Source organism: Nerophis ophidion, linkage group LG19, assembly GCF_033978795.1.
Source record: "Nerophis ophidion isolate RoL-2023_Sa linkage group LG19, RoL_Noph_v1.0, whole genome shotgun sequence".
NCBI lineage: Eukaryota > Metazoa > Chordata > Actinopteri > Syngnathiformes > Syngnathidae > Nerophis > Nerophis ophidion.
This window is the reverse complement of record NC_084629.1, coordinates 16,307,024-16,324,238: the sequence shown is the minus strand read 5'-3', so window position 1 is coordinate 16,324,238 and position 17,215 is coordinate 16,307,024. Positions and strand designations below refer to the sequence as shown.

Here is a 17,215-nt window from a genome sequence, read left to right as displayed (position 1 = left end):
AAAAAAAATTCCTCGCTGGCAAACAAGGTCTGTCAGTCTGCATCCCACAAGCTGTAGCAAGCCTCCGCGCAAGAAACAACGATATGTATCCATAAAAATACTGACAAGCTGCAGAAGCTGTGTTTCAATTTATTGTGCCTGGTCCTGATCGACCAGCATTAGCTTTGTTTGACAGACATTGATTGAAGTGAGCTCGCCGGTCCGTCCCTTAAAAGGCAGTATAGTGTTGCCAGATGTCACGAGAGAAACACACAGCAATTCTATGAAAACTAGTAGCTTATAATAAGCGAATAACACACAGATTTGGCAACACTGGACGGAGAATCAGCAAAGGACAAGCACATTAGTCCGCTCCCCAAAGTAAATACTGTTCAGTAAATAATAATAATAATAGATACTTTACATAAAAATACTGTCATTGTTTGTAGTACATTCTATTGTATTATTGTATTAATACAATATTTCTTATCTTGTTTTTTTTTTTTTTTTTAAAAGACGTGATACATGTTAAAATTGTGGTGCTTTGGGAGGGATAAGCAGCAATTAAGTTGTTTTAAATTCCTTTCAATGGGCGGGGCTGCTTTATAATATGAGTATTTTGAGTTACGAGCTTGGTCGTGGAACACAATGTACTCGTAGGTTGAGGTACCACTGTACTCAATTTGAATAATTACGCATGTAGATGGCTATATGAGCGGACCTCAAAACCTGAAACCACATTCCAGTGTAACTGACCGCTACTGTCATCCAAAGCTTAGCTAAAGTTAGCGTGCATGCCTTTACTATTTGATAAGAAAGCAGAGATCTTACCTGAAAGACTGAGGAAAAGGTGCAGGAAAGAGAAGAAACAAATGGCTTTATTACATTTGTAATCATCTTCATACTTCCTGATGTCAAACATCTCCAACTTACGTGGTCCATTGAATCCATGTCAGAACTTTCGATATCTGAATCACCTATGGGGGCAAACAGGTGTGAAGGTTCTTCATCATCTGTGGGAAATGATACAATAATCAGTCTTGAGGTGTTACTTTTCTAACAAGTCACATTGAAAAGTAACAAACCTGAGCAAGAGGATCCCAATAAGGTCTGGATTTTCCTTCCCAGGCTTTGACGTGACTTTTTGTGGGGCGGGTCGGCCTGTCTGCAAGGGATGTCGTTCAAACCCACACAACACAAGAATTGGACATTAACTTACCTTTTAGGAGCAGTTTGACGTTTCTGTAAGAAGACAAAAGTGCACAATAACTAAATCATCATGTAACAAAAAGACATTTTATGTACAGTAGGTCCTTGCTTTTTGCGAGGGTTATTGCACTCCGAAACCACAAATAGCAAATGAACCCAACGGACCATAAAATCCATCCATCTTCTACCGTCTGTAACTTTCGGGGTCGTGGGTTGGGTTGGGTATCGTTTGATTTCGAACGATTCCGATTCTTTGTTTCAATTCCGATTCCTGACGATTTTTGATTCCGATTTTTCTTGTACCATGCCGGGATCAATGTATTCGCCAGGTAGTCCCTGGAAGGTGGTATGTAATTTGGGTTGAGAGTTTTCACCATATCCCTGCAAACATAAACAAACATGTAATGTTGCTGTTACTGTTTAGCCCAGTATCAATTAGGTTAGCTCTAATGTTATTGCTTAACTAACCTAAATGTTGGAGATTCCACCTCTGAAAAGGGATGCAGTCTTGTGACTATGTGTGCAGTGACCTTTCTGTGGCACTCTTCCGTCTGTGGCACCGACATCTTCCCCATTGCCTCTACGGTGAACGGAGTACACTGAGCACATGGCGGAGCCTGGCTAGCAGGTTGTAAATTGTCTATGAAAAAATACGCGGGCTTTTTGTTAGCTGCCTCAACGTTGGCGCAAAACACATTTTTTATTGCATATATATTGTTTTACTTACCGGATTCGGACTGCAGTGCAGTCACCGAGGTGCCAGGCTGGGCATCGGAGCCGGAGGAAGAGGCGGAGGATGGTCGGCGCAGCGCGTCGGAGACGCAACACGCTTTTATTTGTACTCCATGAACTCGGAGGTGCTTCATCATGTTCGACGTGCACCCTCCTGAGCACGAAATAGTCCTGTCGCACGTGTTACATTTCGCCGATATTCCATTTTCTTTAGTAAAATAAAGCCACACTTTCGACCGCCGACGCCGGCTATCCATGCTTGACTGACTCGTCGGCTACATATGCTCGACTATGCTAACACTTCCGGTGGTGGGTGCTTCTTCTTCCGGTCGGCGGACTGGGTATCGAAACTCGGAATCGAAATTTAAACTTCTGAACGATTCCGGGAGAATCGGAAAGTTAGTCCCGGTTTCAATCTTTACTCGATACACGATACCCAACCCTAGTCGTGGGGGAGCTGGAGCCTATCCCAACTTTATTAGGGCGGAAGGGGGTGTACACCCTGGACAAGTCGCCAGCATAGAGCCTGTGTATTATGTAGTATAATACACACGCTCGCCCCTCCCCCTACAAAACATCCTGTTATCGTGACCTCTTTTATCGTTTTCAATCGATAATTGTAATTGAATGAATGAATGAATTAATGAAACTAATGAATTTATTTATTCCGGCAGACATATATAGCAACACTTCACACTCTTTGTAATTTGACAGACATGTAAAGGCACCCACCGAAAAGGGATACGGGGAAAAAAGCAAGAAAGCTCATCCATGTGCCGTCCCTAATCTACAATCAAATTATATGTTGGTTATATATGTTGGCGGATAGCTGAGATAGGCGCCAGCGCCCCCCGCAACCCCAAGAGGGAATAAGCGGTAGAAAATGGATGGATGGATGGATATATGTTGGTTATATAGTTCAAGTTTCAACTGCAGATTTGATGGCTATGTGACAATTTCAGAACGAGAATAACATATGCTGGAAAACACTTTGTCAATAGCATTGAGCAACCATGAGATTAGCTCCACCTTGCCTGGATATCTCATCTTCTGAAGCCTTGTCTAGTGTTGTATCTCCCTTATTCCACAGAGAGTTATTTTGCACCTCTGTCCCACAGTTAAGATAGTCCAAACAACTAGACATGTTCTCGATAGTTTCCCAACAACACATTTTTTACCGCAAAGTTGAACACTCTGAGGCTAGAAGGCAGTCTAATTTCTCCGCTCACATTGTCCCAGTTTCACACCCGCTATAGATAACGTTTGAGCCTTGAATGTGGATTTCACCATGTTATGTTTGAATTTCAGAACACACCTGAGTTCATGTGGACCATCTCTGAGTGAAAACAGACTCCGTAGAGCCCTTTGTGAGGCCATAAACATAACTTGAAGGCTACTGTATTGGATTATATCATGTAGTTTAAGAAAATTACTAATTATGAAAGGATCATTGGTATGTGCTCTGTATGGGGAATAATGCATAATTCTAATTGCCTTTTTCTGTAGCTTAAAGGCCTACTGAAACCCACTACTACCAACCACGCAGTCTGATAGTTTATATATCAATGATGAAATATTAACATTGCAACACATGCCTATGCGGCCTTTTTAGTTGACTAAATTACAATTTTAAATTTCCCGGGAGTTTCGTCTTCAAAACGTTGTGTAATGATGAGTACACAAGACGTCACGCGTTTTTAGGAAGTATGAGCGCTACGCACACACACAGCTAAAAGTCGTCTGCTTTAACGGCATAATTACACAGTATTTTGGACATCTGTGTTGCTGAATCTTTTGCAATTTGTTCAATTACTATTGGAGAAGTCACAGTAGAAAGATGGAGTTGGGAAGCTTTAGCCTTTAGCAACACAAACACACGGTGATTCCTTGTTTAAAATTCCCGGAGGTGAAAATTTACTATGGATCAGAGCGAACATGAATCCAGACCAAATGTCAACCAGCAGATTTCGGTGAGAAAATTGTGGTTAAAAAGTCGCTTCTTACCGGAGAAAAGCTGAGCTTGGGCCGTCCATGAAGCTGCCGTCGACTTCCCTGAGACATGGCGTCAACACACCCGTGGAGACACACTTCCGACTATCAGGTAATATTAAACTCACTAAAACACTAGCAACACAATATAAAGATGAGGGATTTCCCAGAATTATCCGAGTAAATGTGTTTAAAAACATCGGAATCCGTCCCAATGCATTTGCGTTTTTTTTTTACTCCTTTTTTATTTTATTTTCCGTCGCTATCAATATCCTCAAACATGAATCTTTCATCCTCACTCAAATTAATGGGGAAATTGTCGTTTTCTCGGTCCGAATAGCACTTTTTGTTGGAGGCTCCCTTTAAAAACAATGTGAATATGTGAGGAGCACCCACACTTGCGACGTCATCGTCTGCGATTTCCGGCAGAGGCAGGGCATTTCTCTTAACACCGACAGTTGCGAACTTTATCGTGGATGATCTCTACTAAATCCTTTCAGCAAAAATATGGCAATACCGCAAAATGATCAAGTATGACACATAGAATGGACCTGCTATCCCCGTTTGAATAAGACAATCTCAATTCAGTAGGCCTTTAAATATTGAATCCGGGAATTTTAAACAAGGAATCACCGTGTGTTTGTGTGGCTAAAGCTTCCCAACTCCATCTTTCTACTGGGACTTCTCCATTATTAATTACACAAATTGCAAATGATTCAGCAACACAGATCTCCAAAATACTGTGTAATTATGCCGTTAAAGCAGACGACTTTTACCTGTGTGTGTGCGTCATACTTCCTAAAAACGCGTGATGTCCTGCGTACACGTCATCATTACACGACGTTTCCAAGACCAAACTCCCGGGAAATTTTAAATTGTAATTTAGTAAACTAAAAAACTGTATTGGCATGTGTTGCAATGTTAATATTTCATCATTGATATATAAACTATCAGACTGCGTGGTTGATAGTAGTGGGTTTCAGTAGGCCTTTAAACCACATAAATTATGGAATTGAACATGTGGAGAATGTACTTACAGCATCCGTATATCTGTGGTGAAATTTACAGCATGCGTTGTTTTGTCTAAATCAGTGGTTCTCAACCTGTTTTCAGTGATGTACCCCCTTTGAAAATGTTTTTAATTCAATGCAGGAGTGCCCACACTTTTTCTGCAGGCGAGGTACTTTTCAATTGACCAAATCGAGGGGATCTACCTCATTCATATATATCATTTATATTTATTTATTTTTGAAAGACAAGTTTTTGTTAACAAGTTAAATGTGTTTAATGATAATTCAAGCATGTGTAACACATATAGATGTCTTTCTTTCACGAAGACAAGAATATAAGTTGGTGTATTACCTGATTCTGATGACTTGCATTGATTGGAATCGGACAATAGTGACGATAACGCCCACATTTTTGAATGGAGGAGAAAAAAAGTCCTCCTTTCTGTACAATACCACATGAAAGTGGTTGGTTTTTGGCATCTTATTTATCCAGCATCCATACACTTTACAAGAAAAACATTGGCGGCAAATTCCGTAGCTTGCTTGATTGACATTCACGGCACCCGAAGGTCTTGTGAGATGACGCTGGCTGCTGCGAGATCATTATTAAGAAAAAATGACAGAGAGGAAGACGAGAAACACTTTTCTTGGGGAAGATTGATGATTGCTAATTGCTAATTTTTAGGTCTATTTTTTTAAAAGCCTGGCTGGAGATCGACTGACACACCCTCCGCGGTCGACCGGTAGCTCGCGGTCGACGTAACGGGCACCCCTGCCCTAATGGGTGCAAAGCATTTCTGGTTGAAAAAAAGAGATAAAGAAGTAAAATACAGCACTATTTCATCAGTTTCTGATTGATCAAATTGTATAACAGTGCAAAATATTGTATTTGTAGTGGTCTTTCTTGAACTATTTAGAAAAAAGATATAGAAATAACCAAATAACTTGTTGAAAAATAAACAAGTGGTTCAATTGTAAATAACGATTTCTACACAATCATCAACTTGATGTGGCCTCTTTGATGATTGTAATAGAGATCCACCTGGATTCATGAACTTAACTCTAAACATTTCTTCACAAAAAAATAAATCTTTAACATCAATATCTATGGAATATGTCCACGAAAAATCTAGCTGTCAACACTGAATATTGCATTGTTGTATTTCTTTTTTCCAGTTTATGAACTTACATTCACATTTTGTTGAAGTATTATTCAATAAATATATTTATATAACAAAAAACAACGATGTCACAATCTGCGTTCAATGAATGTTGTTCAATTTGTCATCCCCAAAGTAAGAACTGAACTGGGCAAGAAAGCATTTATGTTTTCAGCACTGAAGGTTTGGAATAACCTACAATCGAATATTCAACTTCAAACACTTGTTACATTGAATGAGTTTAAAGCCTCTGTGAAAGGATTGCAGTCTACCTTGTCTGTATGCACATGTGTCATATGAGCAACTTTTAATGTTGTAAATGTGATGTTTTATGTGTGGTTTACAGTTTTTATTGTAACCTTGCTGCTGCCCCCTGGGCCAGGTCTGCAATGAAAAAGATCTTTGATCTCAATGGGATTAATAACTGGTTAAATAAAGGCTAAATAAAAATAAATAAATATAAATATATTTGGGAAGACTATGTCTCCCAGCTGGCCTGGGAATGCCACTGGATCCCCCGGGAAGAGCTACACGAAGTGGCTGGTGAGAGGGAAGTGTGGGCTTCCCTGCTTAGGCTGCTGCCCCCGCGACCCGACCTCGAATAAGCGGAAGAGGATGGATGGATGGGTATATTTATAATGGTTTTTTGAATTGTTATTTTTAGAATATTTTTACAAAATCTCACATACCCCTTGGCATACCTTCAAGTACCCCCAGGGGTACGGGTACCCCCATTTGAGAACAACTGGTCTAAATCAATTGAATGTGTTCCGGTACTTTTTTGTGCAACCGGAGTAAATTATATCGTGATGCGGAGCACAGTGTGATCGATACATTCTAAAAGACAGTAATAATTTAAAAAAATAGATAAATAAAATGAATGCGATTACCTTTTTAGTGATCCAGCACAGAGAATTTCGTTTTGACAAAGCAGCCTTTTGGTCGGTGGCCTTGCAAAACACTCCGTATTCCGTTTCGTGTCTCATCTTCAGGTGACGGATTAAATTCGTGGTATTGAACGACGCTCTGCAGATGCCCCCCCTCGGAACAGTCATTTTGCAGACATTGCAAATGGCTAAAGGACTGTTTTCATTTTCAAGAGAGAAGTACATCCACACGGCAGACATGGCTTTGATAATTTCACCTACTTTACGACCTGCTGCAATTACAATTTACAGCAGCTCTACTGCCGTAAAGGTAGGATGGGCTCATCAGCCGATCTACGATCAGTCAAACAAAAACAAAGGAACAATCGGACCGATCCGATCGTTTAACCCCTATTTATTCAAACGGCCATTGCGACGAATGTGCTTATTTTATCCATTTTCAACCACCAAACAGCGCTTTATTCTTAATGGTGATTTATGGTGTTAAGTGTATCTTTCCTCCAACAAAGCTCACGAGACCACGTGACCAACACTCGCAATGCACGCCGGGAAGTAGTAGCACCTCGCAAAACCGCACATTAAAAAAAAGGTTTTTAAAAAAGACACCCATAATATTGACCATCTTTAACCTTTTCCTGTGGATGTGTCACCAATAAGTAAAGTTGAGTTTATTTTTTAACAGAAAAAGTATTAGTCCAATGGCACTAATGTGGTTCTCAACCTTTTTTCAGTGAACATTTTTTTAATTCACGTACCCCTAATCAGAGCAAAGCATTTTTGGTTGAAAAAAAAAAAAGAGATAAAGAAGTAAAATACAGCACTGTGTCATCAGTTTTTGATTTATGAAGTTGTATAGCAGAGCAAAATGTTGCTCATTCGTAGTGGTCTTTCTTGAACTATTTGGAAAAAAAGATATAAAAGTAACTAAAAACTTGTTGAAAAATAAACAAGTGATTCAATTATAATTAAAGATTTCTACACATAGAAGTAATCAACTTAAAGTGCCCTGTTTGGGGATTGTAATAGAGATCCGTCTGGAAGATTCATGAACTTAATTCTAAACATTTCTTCACAAAAAAGAAATCTTTAACATCAATATTTATGGAACATGTCCACAAAAAATCTAGCTGTCAACACAGAGTATTGCATTGTTGCATTTCTTCTCACAGTTTATGAACTTACATTCATATTTTGTTGAATTATTATCCGATAAATATATTTTTAAAGGATTTTTGAATTGTTGCTATTTTGTAGAATAAAAAAAAAAATCTCACATACCTCCCAGGGGTGCACGTACCCCCATTTGAGAACCACTGGTCCAATGCATCATAACGTCAGCTAATTTGCAGAAGTTGGATTTTATAAACAGCATGTTTAAAATATTGCAATGATAACAAGTAAACACTGATACCAGAAACATTATTTAGGTACAAACAAATGCCACATAGGGACAAAACCATAATTAAACATGACAATAGTGCTGTTTAAAAAAAAACTTTGAGCAAAGGAGACCTTACACTGGACCTGCTACAACACTGCGGGTTATTTATGCGGTTACTAACAATGAGTTTTATATGAGTTTTATAACATATATATATATATATATATATATATATATATATATATATATATATATATATATATATATATATATATATATATATATATATATATATATATATATATATAACATATAACATGAGTTTTATAACATATATTTACCCACGGACTGTTTTCCTGCTCATGTGTCCACCATTTCTTTCCACCGCGTCTACTTTGGAAAAGAACTACCGGGTTTGTCGCCTTTCTACGGCGTAATAAATCTGATGAACAACTAGCAGTTGGATAGATATCAAATTCAAGACCACATACAAAAGAAACCAGGGTTGGGGTTTTTTTTTAACTCAATTGCACTGCTTATACTGAAATGCAAAAATCAAATACATGTTACATACATACTAGCCAACCACCCCAATTTTCCCGGGGGACTCCCGAATTTCAGTGCCCCTCCCGAAAATCTCCCGAGGCAAACATTCTCCTAAATTTCTCCCGATTTCCATATTGGGGCCATGCCTCATAGGCACTGCCTTTAGCATCCTCTACAACCTGTCGTCTCGTCCGCTTTTCCTCCATACATTTAGCGTGCCGGCCGAGTCATATAATATAGGCGGTAGGGCCTATTTTTAATATCTCGTATGACGTGACAGTATGTGACGTGTGTAAGAAGGTGCGCTTACTGTTTGTGAGAAGGAGACACAAGGAGTGGGAAGAGCCTATCATGTGATGCCCGCAGCCAAAAGCAACTGCGTGAGAACGTATACTCGATTATCACGATATAGTAATTTTCTATATCGCACAGAGACAAACCCGCGATATATCCCCTATATCGATATATCGCCCAGGCCTAATAGGCGGCTTTTGCACACACTCAAGTGAATGCAAATCATACTTGAACAACAGCCGTACATGTCACACTGAGGGTGGCCATATAAATAACGTTAACACTGTTACAAATATGCGCCGCACTGTGAACCCACACCAAATAAGAATGACAAACACATTTCGGGAGAACTTCCGCACCGTAACGCAACATAAACACAACAGAAGAAATACCCGGAACCCCTTGCAGCACTAACTCTTCTGGGACGCTACAATATACACCCCACCTCCCACCAAACCACTCCATACCCCATCTCCCGAATTCGGAGGTCTCAAGGTTGGCAAGTATGGTCACATATGAGCAAAAACAATTGTGTAAACTTTACCTTGTTCGGAGAGCGTGTGACCCGATTGTACCTCTATAAGGCAGGTATGATCAAATCATTGAATTGGAAAAACATCTATACTGTGGGTTCAATTGAGTGGTATGCCAATTTTTTTTACTTTATTTAAGTACAGTTTTACTGTTCAAACTGTGTATAGTGTTACAGTGGTCAAAAATATAAATAACCTTGCTGACTAAAAGCTCTGCCTTGTTTTTAACGGATACTAAGCCTACTATGCTACAGTTTGTTAATGTTGGTCATAATGGTGGTACTTGCACAGTCAAGTTTTTTCTGAGGTGGTATTTGGTGAAAAAAGTTTGAGAAACACTGATATACACAATCAAAGGTCAAACATTTGCTCATTATTTTGAAACATGTTTTACATGATTTAACAGTTTAGATGTTTTTTTAATCGTGGCTTTTAAAACTGAACTGAGAATCTACAATGATGTAATTAATATTCCTCTGTTACGTGTTTAATAGAGTCTACGTTAAGGTAAAAACGACAGCGCTCAGGCATTCAAACTTCACACAAACATCTGCATTATGCTGTATTATTGTGGTTATGCTACTGTGTGATTGTTTTTCATTACAAATATCATCAACTACCAACTCAGATGTGGGTTTTATGAAAAAAAATAAAAATAAAGCAAAAAGTCAAAAATGGTGTTACCAGAAAAAAAAAAAATCTCCTAAATTGTTCCTAAATTGTTGGGTTATGAATGCTGGATTGCTAAAAATTTGGAGATGCACTGTACATCAAATTATTTGGCACCAATGTGACAAACTTGCACAAACGTGTCCCTCCACACACTCTAGGGCCAACATTAACACCAACTCATGTACATGAACAAAGTTGTGTATTACTAATAATAACATTCATTAATAACCAACAGGTGGCACAAGGCAAGCTGTCCCGAAGCGACTCTGAGCTTTTCTTTCTCTCTCACACTCACCAGTAATTTGACTCATGACAGGGCCGCAGAAAATAAACATATTAGCAAAAGTCAGCCAACAATCGAGCCAAAATAAGGCGCTCCAAACACTAACACTAACACCCAAAAACCTCCATTGAGGTTTTAAATACATTGCGTAATGTACAGAGGTGGGTAGTAACGCACTACATTTACTCCGTTACATCTACTTGAGTAACTTTTGGGATAAATTGTACTTCTAAGAGTAGTTTTAATGCAACATACTTTTACTTGAATATATTTATAGAGAAGAAACGCTACTTTTACTCCGCTCCATTTATCTACATTCAGCTCGCTACCGATTTTTATCGATCTGTTAATGCACGCTTTGTTTTGGTTTGTGAGACAGACCTTCAAAGTAGGATCCATCATATGCCTGCGTTTCACCAATCAAATGCGTTTCCTCCATACATTTAGCGTGCCGGCATATGATATAGGCGGTAGGGCCTATTTTTAATATCTCGTATGACGTGACAGTATGTGACGTGTGTAAGAAAAGAGCCAGGCGGTCACATGATTAACTGCACTTTTTTTTAAATAAACCTTTAATTATAAATTTCAACATTTACAAACAGTTGAAAATAATAGTCAAAGTAAGTCCAAAAACAGTACAAAACAGTATAAAAACCGTACAAAACAGCGTCAGGGGGTTGTAAATTCAAAGTAACTAAAATAGAATGCAAAATATATATATATATATATATATATATATATATATATATATATATATATATATATATATTCTGCCATCCGGGAGGAACTCAAAGTAAAGCCGCTGCTCCTTCACATCGAGAGGAGCCAGATGAGGTGGTTCGGGCATCTGGTCAGGATGCCACCCGAACGCCTCCCTAGGGAGGTGTTTAGGGCACGTCCAACCGGTAGGAGGCCACGGGGAAGACCCAGGACACGTTGGGAAGACTATGTCTCCCGGCTGGCCTGGGAACGCCTCGGGATCCCCCGGGAAGAGCTAGACGAAGTGGCTGGGGAGAGGGAAGTCTGGGTTTCCCTGCTTAGGCTGTTGCCCCCGCGACCCGACCTCGGATAAGCGGAAGATGATGGATGGATGGTTATATAAAATAAACAAAGTGCAAAGCCATAGGCTCACTCAATCAGTAAATAACTTAAATTTGGAACACAACATCCTCGTTTTCACAGCTTTTTGGTTGTTAGAAGTAGAGTGTTTTAATGTAGAGTTCTAAATCTTTTTTAAAGGCACAAAAAACAGGTCGGGTAATGAGAAACTTACATTTATGAATATAAAACTTAGCCAATAGTATAATGAGGTGGCAAAGGTAAAATTAATTTTCTTTTTTTTTTTCAATACAGTGTAAAACCAAATCAATATTATTTAATATATATTATTGTTTTAGTTGCTTAAGAGATATTCCTGGCTCTGAATTTGTTCATTGCTATTTTTATGTTTTTGTGCATTACTTGTTGCTGTCATTAAACGAACAGGTTACTCATCAGTTACTCAGTACTTGAGTAGTTTTTTCACAACATACTTTTTACTTTTACTCAAGTAAATGTTTGGGTGACTACTCCTTACTTTTACTCGAGTAATAAATCTCTAAAGTAACAGTACTCTTATTTGAGTACAATTTCTGGCTACTCTCCCCACCTCTGGTAATGTAGTAAGAGACACTTTTATACAAACCACGTTTCCATATGAGTTGGGAAATTGTGTTAGATGTAAATATAAACAAAATACAATGATTTGCAAATCATTTTCAACCCATATTCAGTTGAATATGCTACAAAGACAACATATTTGATGTTCAAACTGATAAAAACTTTTTTTTTTTTGCTAATAATCATTAACTTTAGAATTTGATGCCAGCAACACATGACAAAGAAGTTGGGAAAGGTGGCAATAAATACTGATAAAGTTGAGAAATGCTCATCAAACACTTATTTGGAACATCCCACAGGTGTGCAGGCTAATTGGGAACAGGTGGGTATAATGATTGGGTATAAAAGCAGATTCCAAGAAATGCTAAGTAATTTTACAAACAAGGATGGGGAGAGGGTCACCAATTTGTAAGCAAATTGTCGAACAGTTTAGAACAACATTTCTCAACGAGCTATTGCAAGGAATTTAGGGATTTTATCACCTACGGTCCGTCAAATCATCAAAAGGTTCAGAGAATCTGGAGAAATCACTGAACGTAAGCGATGATATTACGGACCTTTGATCCCTCAGGCGGTACTGCATCAAAAACTGACATCACATAGGCTCAGGAACACTTCATAAAACCACTGTCAGTAACTATAGTTTGTCGCTACATCTGTAAGTGCAAGTTAAAACTCTGCTATGCATAGCAAAACCCATTTATGAACAACACCAAGGAACGCCGCTGGCTTCTCTGGGCCCGAGCTCACCTAAGATGGACTGATGCAAAGTGGAAAAGTGTTCTGTGGTTTGACAAGTCCACATTTGAAATTATATTTGGAAGTTGAGGACGTGGTGTCCAGAGAGGAAAATAACCGTCCGGATTGTTATAGGCGCAAAGTTCAAAAGCCAGCATCTGTGATGGTATGGGGGTGTATTAGTGCCCAAGGCATGGGTAATTTACACATCTGTGAAGGCACCATCAATGCTTAATGGCCCATACAGGTTTTGGAGCAACATATGTTGTCATCCAAGCAACGTTATCATGGACGACCCTGCTTATTTCAGCAAGACAATGCCAAGCCACGTGCTACAACAGCGTGGTTTCGTAGTAGACTGGCCTTCCTGTAGTCCAAACCTGTCTCCCATCGAAAATACGTGGCACATTATGAAGCGTAAAATACGACAGCGGAGCAACCGGACTGTTGAACGACTGAAGCTCTACATAAAACAAGAATGGGAAAGAACTCCACTTTCAAAGCTTCAACAATTAGTTTCCTCAGTTCCCAAACGTAGATTGAGTGTTGTTAAAAGAAAAGGTGATGTAACACAGTGGTGAACATGCCCTTTCCCAACTACTTTGGCACGTGTTGCAGCCATGAAATTCTAAGTTAATTATTATTTGCAAAACAAAATAAAGTTTAAGAGTCTGAACATCAAATATCTTGTCTTTGTAGTGCATTCAACTGAATATGGGTTGAAAAGGATTTACAAATAATTGTATTCCGTTTATATTTACATCTAACACAATCTCCCAACTCATATGGAAACGGGGTTTGTAATAACATATAATATTTACAGATTTTGCTTATTTTAAGCAAAATACTTTAACATCAACAGTGGGTATTACACACTGTAGACTTCATAAGAGCCAACTGACATAATAAAACAACCACTTACTGTACAATGTCTTCTCTCACTGGGATGACGACAGATTGACGACTGATGTCTGACAAAGAAGCCTTCGAGCCATCCCCTACTCCCAACAAAAGATTCTGTTGCCGCATTGTCACGGACACTGGCGTCATTTCTCCATAAATCCATTGCTTTCACTTGAACCATTTTCCTTGATACTCTTAGTCCCTCACGGCGCTGCTTCTCTATCCATTCTAGCAAAATATGCTCCATTGTCTCGCTTACCACTTGTCGGCCTGCGCCTTTCAACCTTTTCCTCTCACTACCCGATTCGTATTCCGCCATCAGCTTCCCTTCCATACTACACCAATCTCTTATTCTGCGAGCATCTACCCCAAACATTCGAGCAGTTCCCTCCTTACTGTGCTTTTTAGCATATTCAATCGCTTGGACCTTAAATCCTAGTGAATAGCTATTTATCTTCTTCCCTTTATGCGATTTTAAATTATTGAAATCAGCCTCCTCCATTTTGGAAAATGATGCCTTGAAAGGTGGAGCGTCACTCGTCACGTGACGACTTTGACCCGGAGTCATGTGCTATTTATTCTGCCAAACGAGTTTGACCCGGCGGTAAAAACGAGGTATGCGGATAATTAATACACACACACACGGCGGCAATTCAAGGAAATACATAGGTTAATACTAAGGTCACGAAATGTGAATTGAATATTGTGTGCGCTTTTTAGATATTTTAAGTGGCTTTTGTAGGCGCAATAAAGACAATGATTTCATGACTCCCATTAGATCCATTGTTAGTTAACTTGACTTGCATTTATTTACGAGTTAGTAGCATTAAACAAAGACGTGTTTAGATTGTGAATGATTCCAATAAAAGTGCAGTAAACCTTTAAAAGGGGCGGTTTGCAACTTGCTTAAAGTTACATTTTTTCACACCCAAAAAATATAACGAGTCAGGGTTTCCCCTAAACTGCCAAGATACCTGTGGCGGTGGGGGCGTGTTTGCAAAATCTGCTGTGACTATATCATTTACCTTAAAAAGACTAAAACATCTGTTAATCTGTTATTAATTAGACTTTAAAAAAATTTAATTGGTTTGCCATAATTTTTATTCTTGCTGCTTTTTGTACAATGTACTTTGTTGACTGTATATATATATATATATATATATATATATATATATATATATACATACACATACCTGTAATAATAGATAGTAAAATTAATTTATATATATATATATATATATATATATATATAAAACCAGGCATGTGATTTGACCACAATGACTGAAAACATTTCCAGAGGTCTCCTGGTTTTTCACCAATTTAACATGCTAAAATTAACAAAGACAGCACCATTTGAAGAAAATATTTTTGTGTTTAAACATTAATAGAACATACCTAATGAATCACTGTATATGGCTCAGTCCCAACAGTATTTGGTCACTAATATTAACATATTGTGTTCTTTTCACATCCACAGGTGTCACATTGATCAGTGTTATTATCTACAGTTTATTTACAGTATTACCACATTACCTCAGTTCACTTCACACATTTACTTGTTCGGAGAGCCCTAACATGAGCTTTCCTTGCAAATTTCTGAGCATTTTCCTTTTGGTCTCTGCTTTTGTAGCTTCTTTTTTGGATTTCACTGCCAACTTCTGCCTCTAGTATTATGTGCACATTTATTTCAAATAAATTGTTAACAGGAATCAATAATGCAACTCTATGAATTTCTGTAATTTCATAATATATTGATTGATACTTTTATTAGTAGATTGCACAGTTCAGTACATATTCCGTACAATTGACCACTAAATGGTAACACCCGAATACGTTTTTCAACTTGTTTAAGTCAGGGTCCACGTTAATCAATTCATGATACAAATATATACTATCAGCATAATACAGTCATCACACAGGTTCATCATCATAGTATATACATTCAATTATTTACATTATTTACAATCCGGGGGGTGGGATGAGGAGCTTTGGTAGATATCAGTACTTCAGTCATCAACAATTGCATCAACAGAGAAATGGACATTGAAACAGTGTAGGTCTTACTTAGTAGGATATGTACAGCGAGTAGAGAACATAGTGAGTTCAGATAGCATAAGAGCAAGTAAATACATTAGAAGTACATTTGATTATTTACATTAGGTTATTTATAATCCGGGGAGATGGAATGTAAATAGAGGAGGGTATTAGTAAAGGGTTGAAGTTGTCTGGAGGTGTTGTTTTAGAGCGGTTTTGAAGGAGGATAGAGATGCACTTACTTTTACACCTGTTGGGATTGCATTCCACATTGATGTGGCATAGAAAGAGAAAGATATTTTCACGTGGCTTTTTATTTTTTTAGAAAAAAACATTTATATTTCGCAAAGCAATAATTGGTTAATATTTAAAACAAACATGCGTTTTTCGCAAGCAAATATTTTTTAGCTTACCTTATTTTTAACTACCCTGTCTGCAACTGAAGTGGGTTGTTTGGGTGGATCTTTCCTCTCGATGTCTACGGCAGTTGTGGATGTAAACAAAGGATCAAGTCCGTAAGTTTTGCTCACTTTCGGTTGACATCCAAGAGTACCAGCTAGTGAAATGTTCGTTTTCCTTGCTTCAAGTTGTTTCATATGTTTTTGGCGTTTCGCATGTACTTCCAAAGCCTTAAAACCTCGTGATCCATACTCAATATTATCCTGACACCACGTGCACAAAACTTTTCCGGGACGATCGATTTTCCGAATAAAATCGCCGAACAAAATCGTAACTTCCTTCTTCCCAACAATATCAGTGATTGTCCTTTCCATCCAGTCCCATCGAAACTTATTTTTGACATGTTTATCAATATCTTTTACTCGTGAAGCGTCCTTTCTCTCGAGAACCGACATTGTTTACATTTGGAAAATGGCGGTGATGACGTCATCATTCATAACAGATGTCCTGATTGGTCACAAGGAACATATCGACCAATCAACTACGGCGTAATATTATATTACACCTTAGTTGATTGGTCGACACTTGTTTTCCCCCGAGATTAAAAAAGACAGAATTCCCACTTAAAACAGAAAAATCACATGCCTGATATATACACATATGTACACATATACATGTATACATATATATATACATACACATATACAAACCCCGTTTCCGTATGAGTTGGGAAATGTGTAAGATGTAAATATAAACTGAATCCAATGATTTGCAAAACCTTTTCAACCCATATTCAATTGAATG

The 17,215-nt window shown here is 38.2% G+C and overlaps 1 protein-coding gene across 3 annotated transcripts; it reads right to left on the bottom strand.

The window, feature by feature from the left end:
• Nucleotides 1-458: 458 nt before the first annotated feature.
• LOC133538062 (uncharacterized) lies at nucleotides 459-16,894 on the bottom strand. 3 transcript variants are annotated; one of them, XM_061879342.1, is made up of 4 exons: nucleotides 16,426-16,894; nucleotides 1,199-1,221; nucleotides 1,065-1,144; nucleotides 459-992 (listed from the first exon to the last, which is right to left on the bottom strand). In XM_061879342.1, exons 1-4 carry the CDS (start codon nucleotides 16,864-16,866, stop codon nucleotides 658-660), a joined length of 879 nt encoding a protein of 292 aa, XP_061735326.1. In that variant the 5' UTR covers nucleotides 16,867-16,894; the 3' UTR covers nucleotides 459-657. The 3 variants fall into 3 exon arrangements, with proteins under 3 accessions (XP_061735326.1, XP_061735327.1, XP_061735328.1); XM_061879343.1 differs by lacking the exon at nucleotides 16,426-16,894 and adding an exon at nucleotides 6,970-7,270; XM_061879344.1 differs by lacking the exon at nucleotides 16,426-16,894 and adding an exon at nucleotides 13,998-14,537 and having other exon boundaries at nucleotides 852-992.
• Between the last annotated feature and the right edge of the window lie 321 nt (nucleotides 16,895-17,215).

What these genes read in the sequence shown, in the direction of transcription:
- LOC133538062 (XM_061879342.1), bottom strand. Translation starts at nt 16,866, where the DNA reads ATGTCGGTTCTCGAGAGAAAGGACGCTTCACGAGTAAAAGATATTGAT. An exon ending in ACAGGGTAGTTAAAAATAAG is followed by an intron (nt 1,222 to 16,425) that starts GTAAGCTAAAAA and finishes GTCTTCTTACAG; the next exon opens with AAACGTCAAACTGCTCCTAA. An exon ending in ATTGGGATCCTCTTGCTCAG is followed by an intron (nt 993 to 1,064) that starts GTTTGTTACTTT and finishes CATTTCCCACAG; the next exon opens with ATGATGAAGAACCTTCACAC.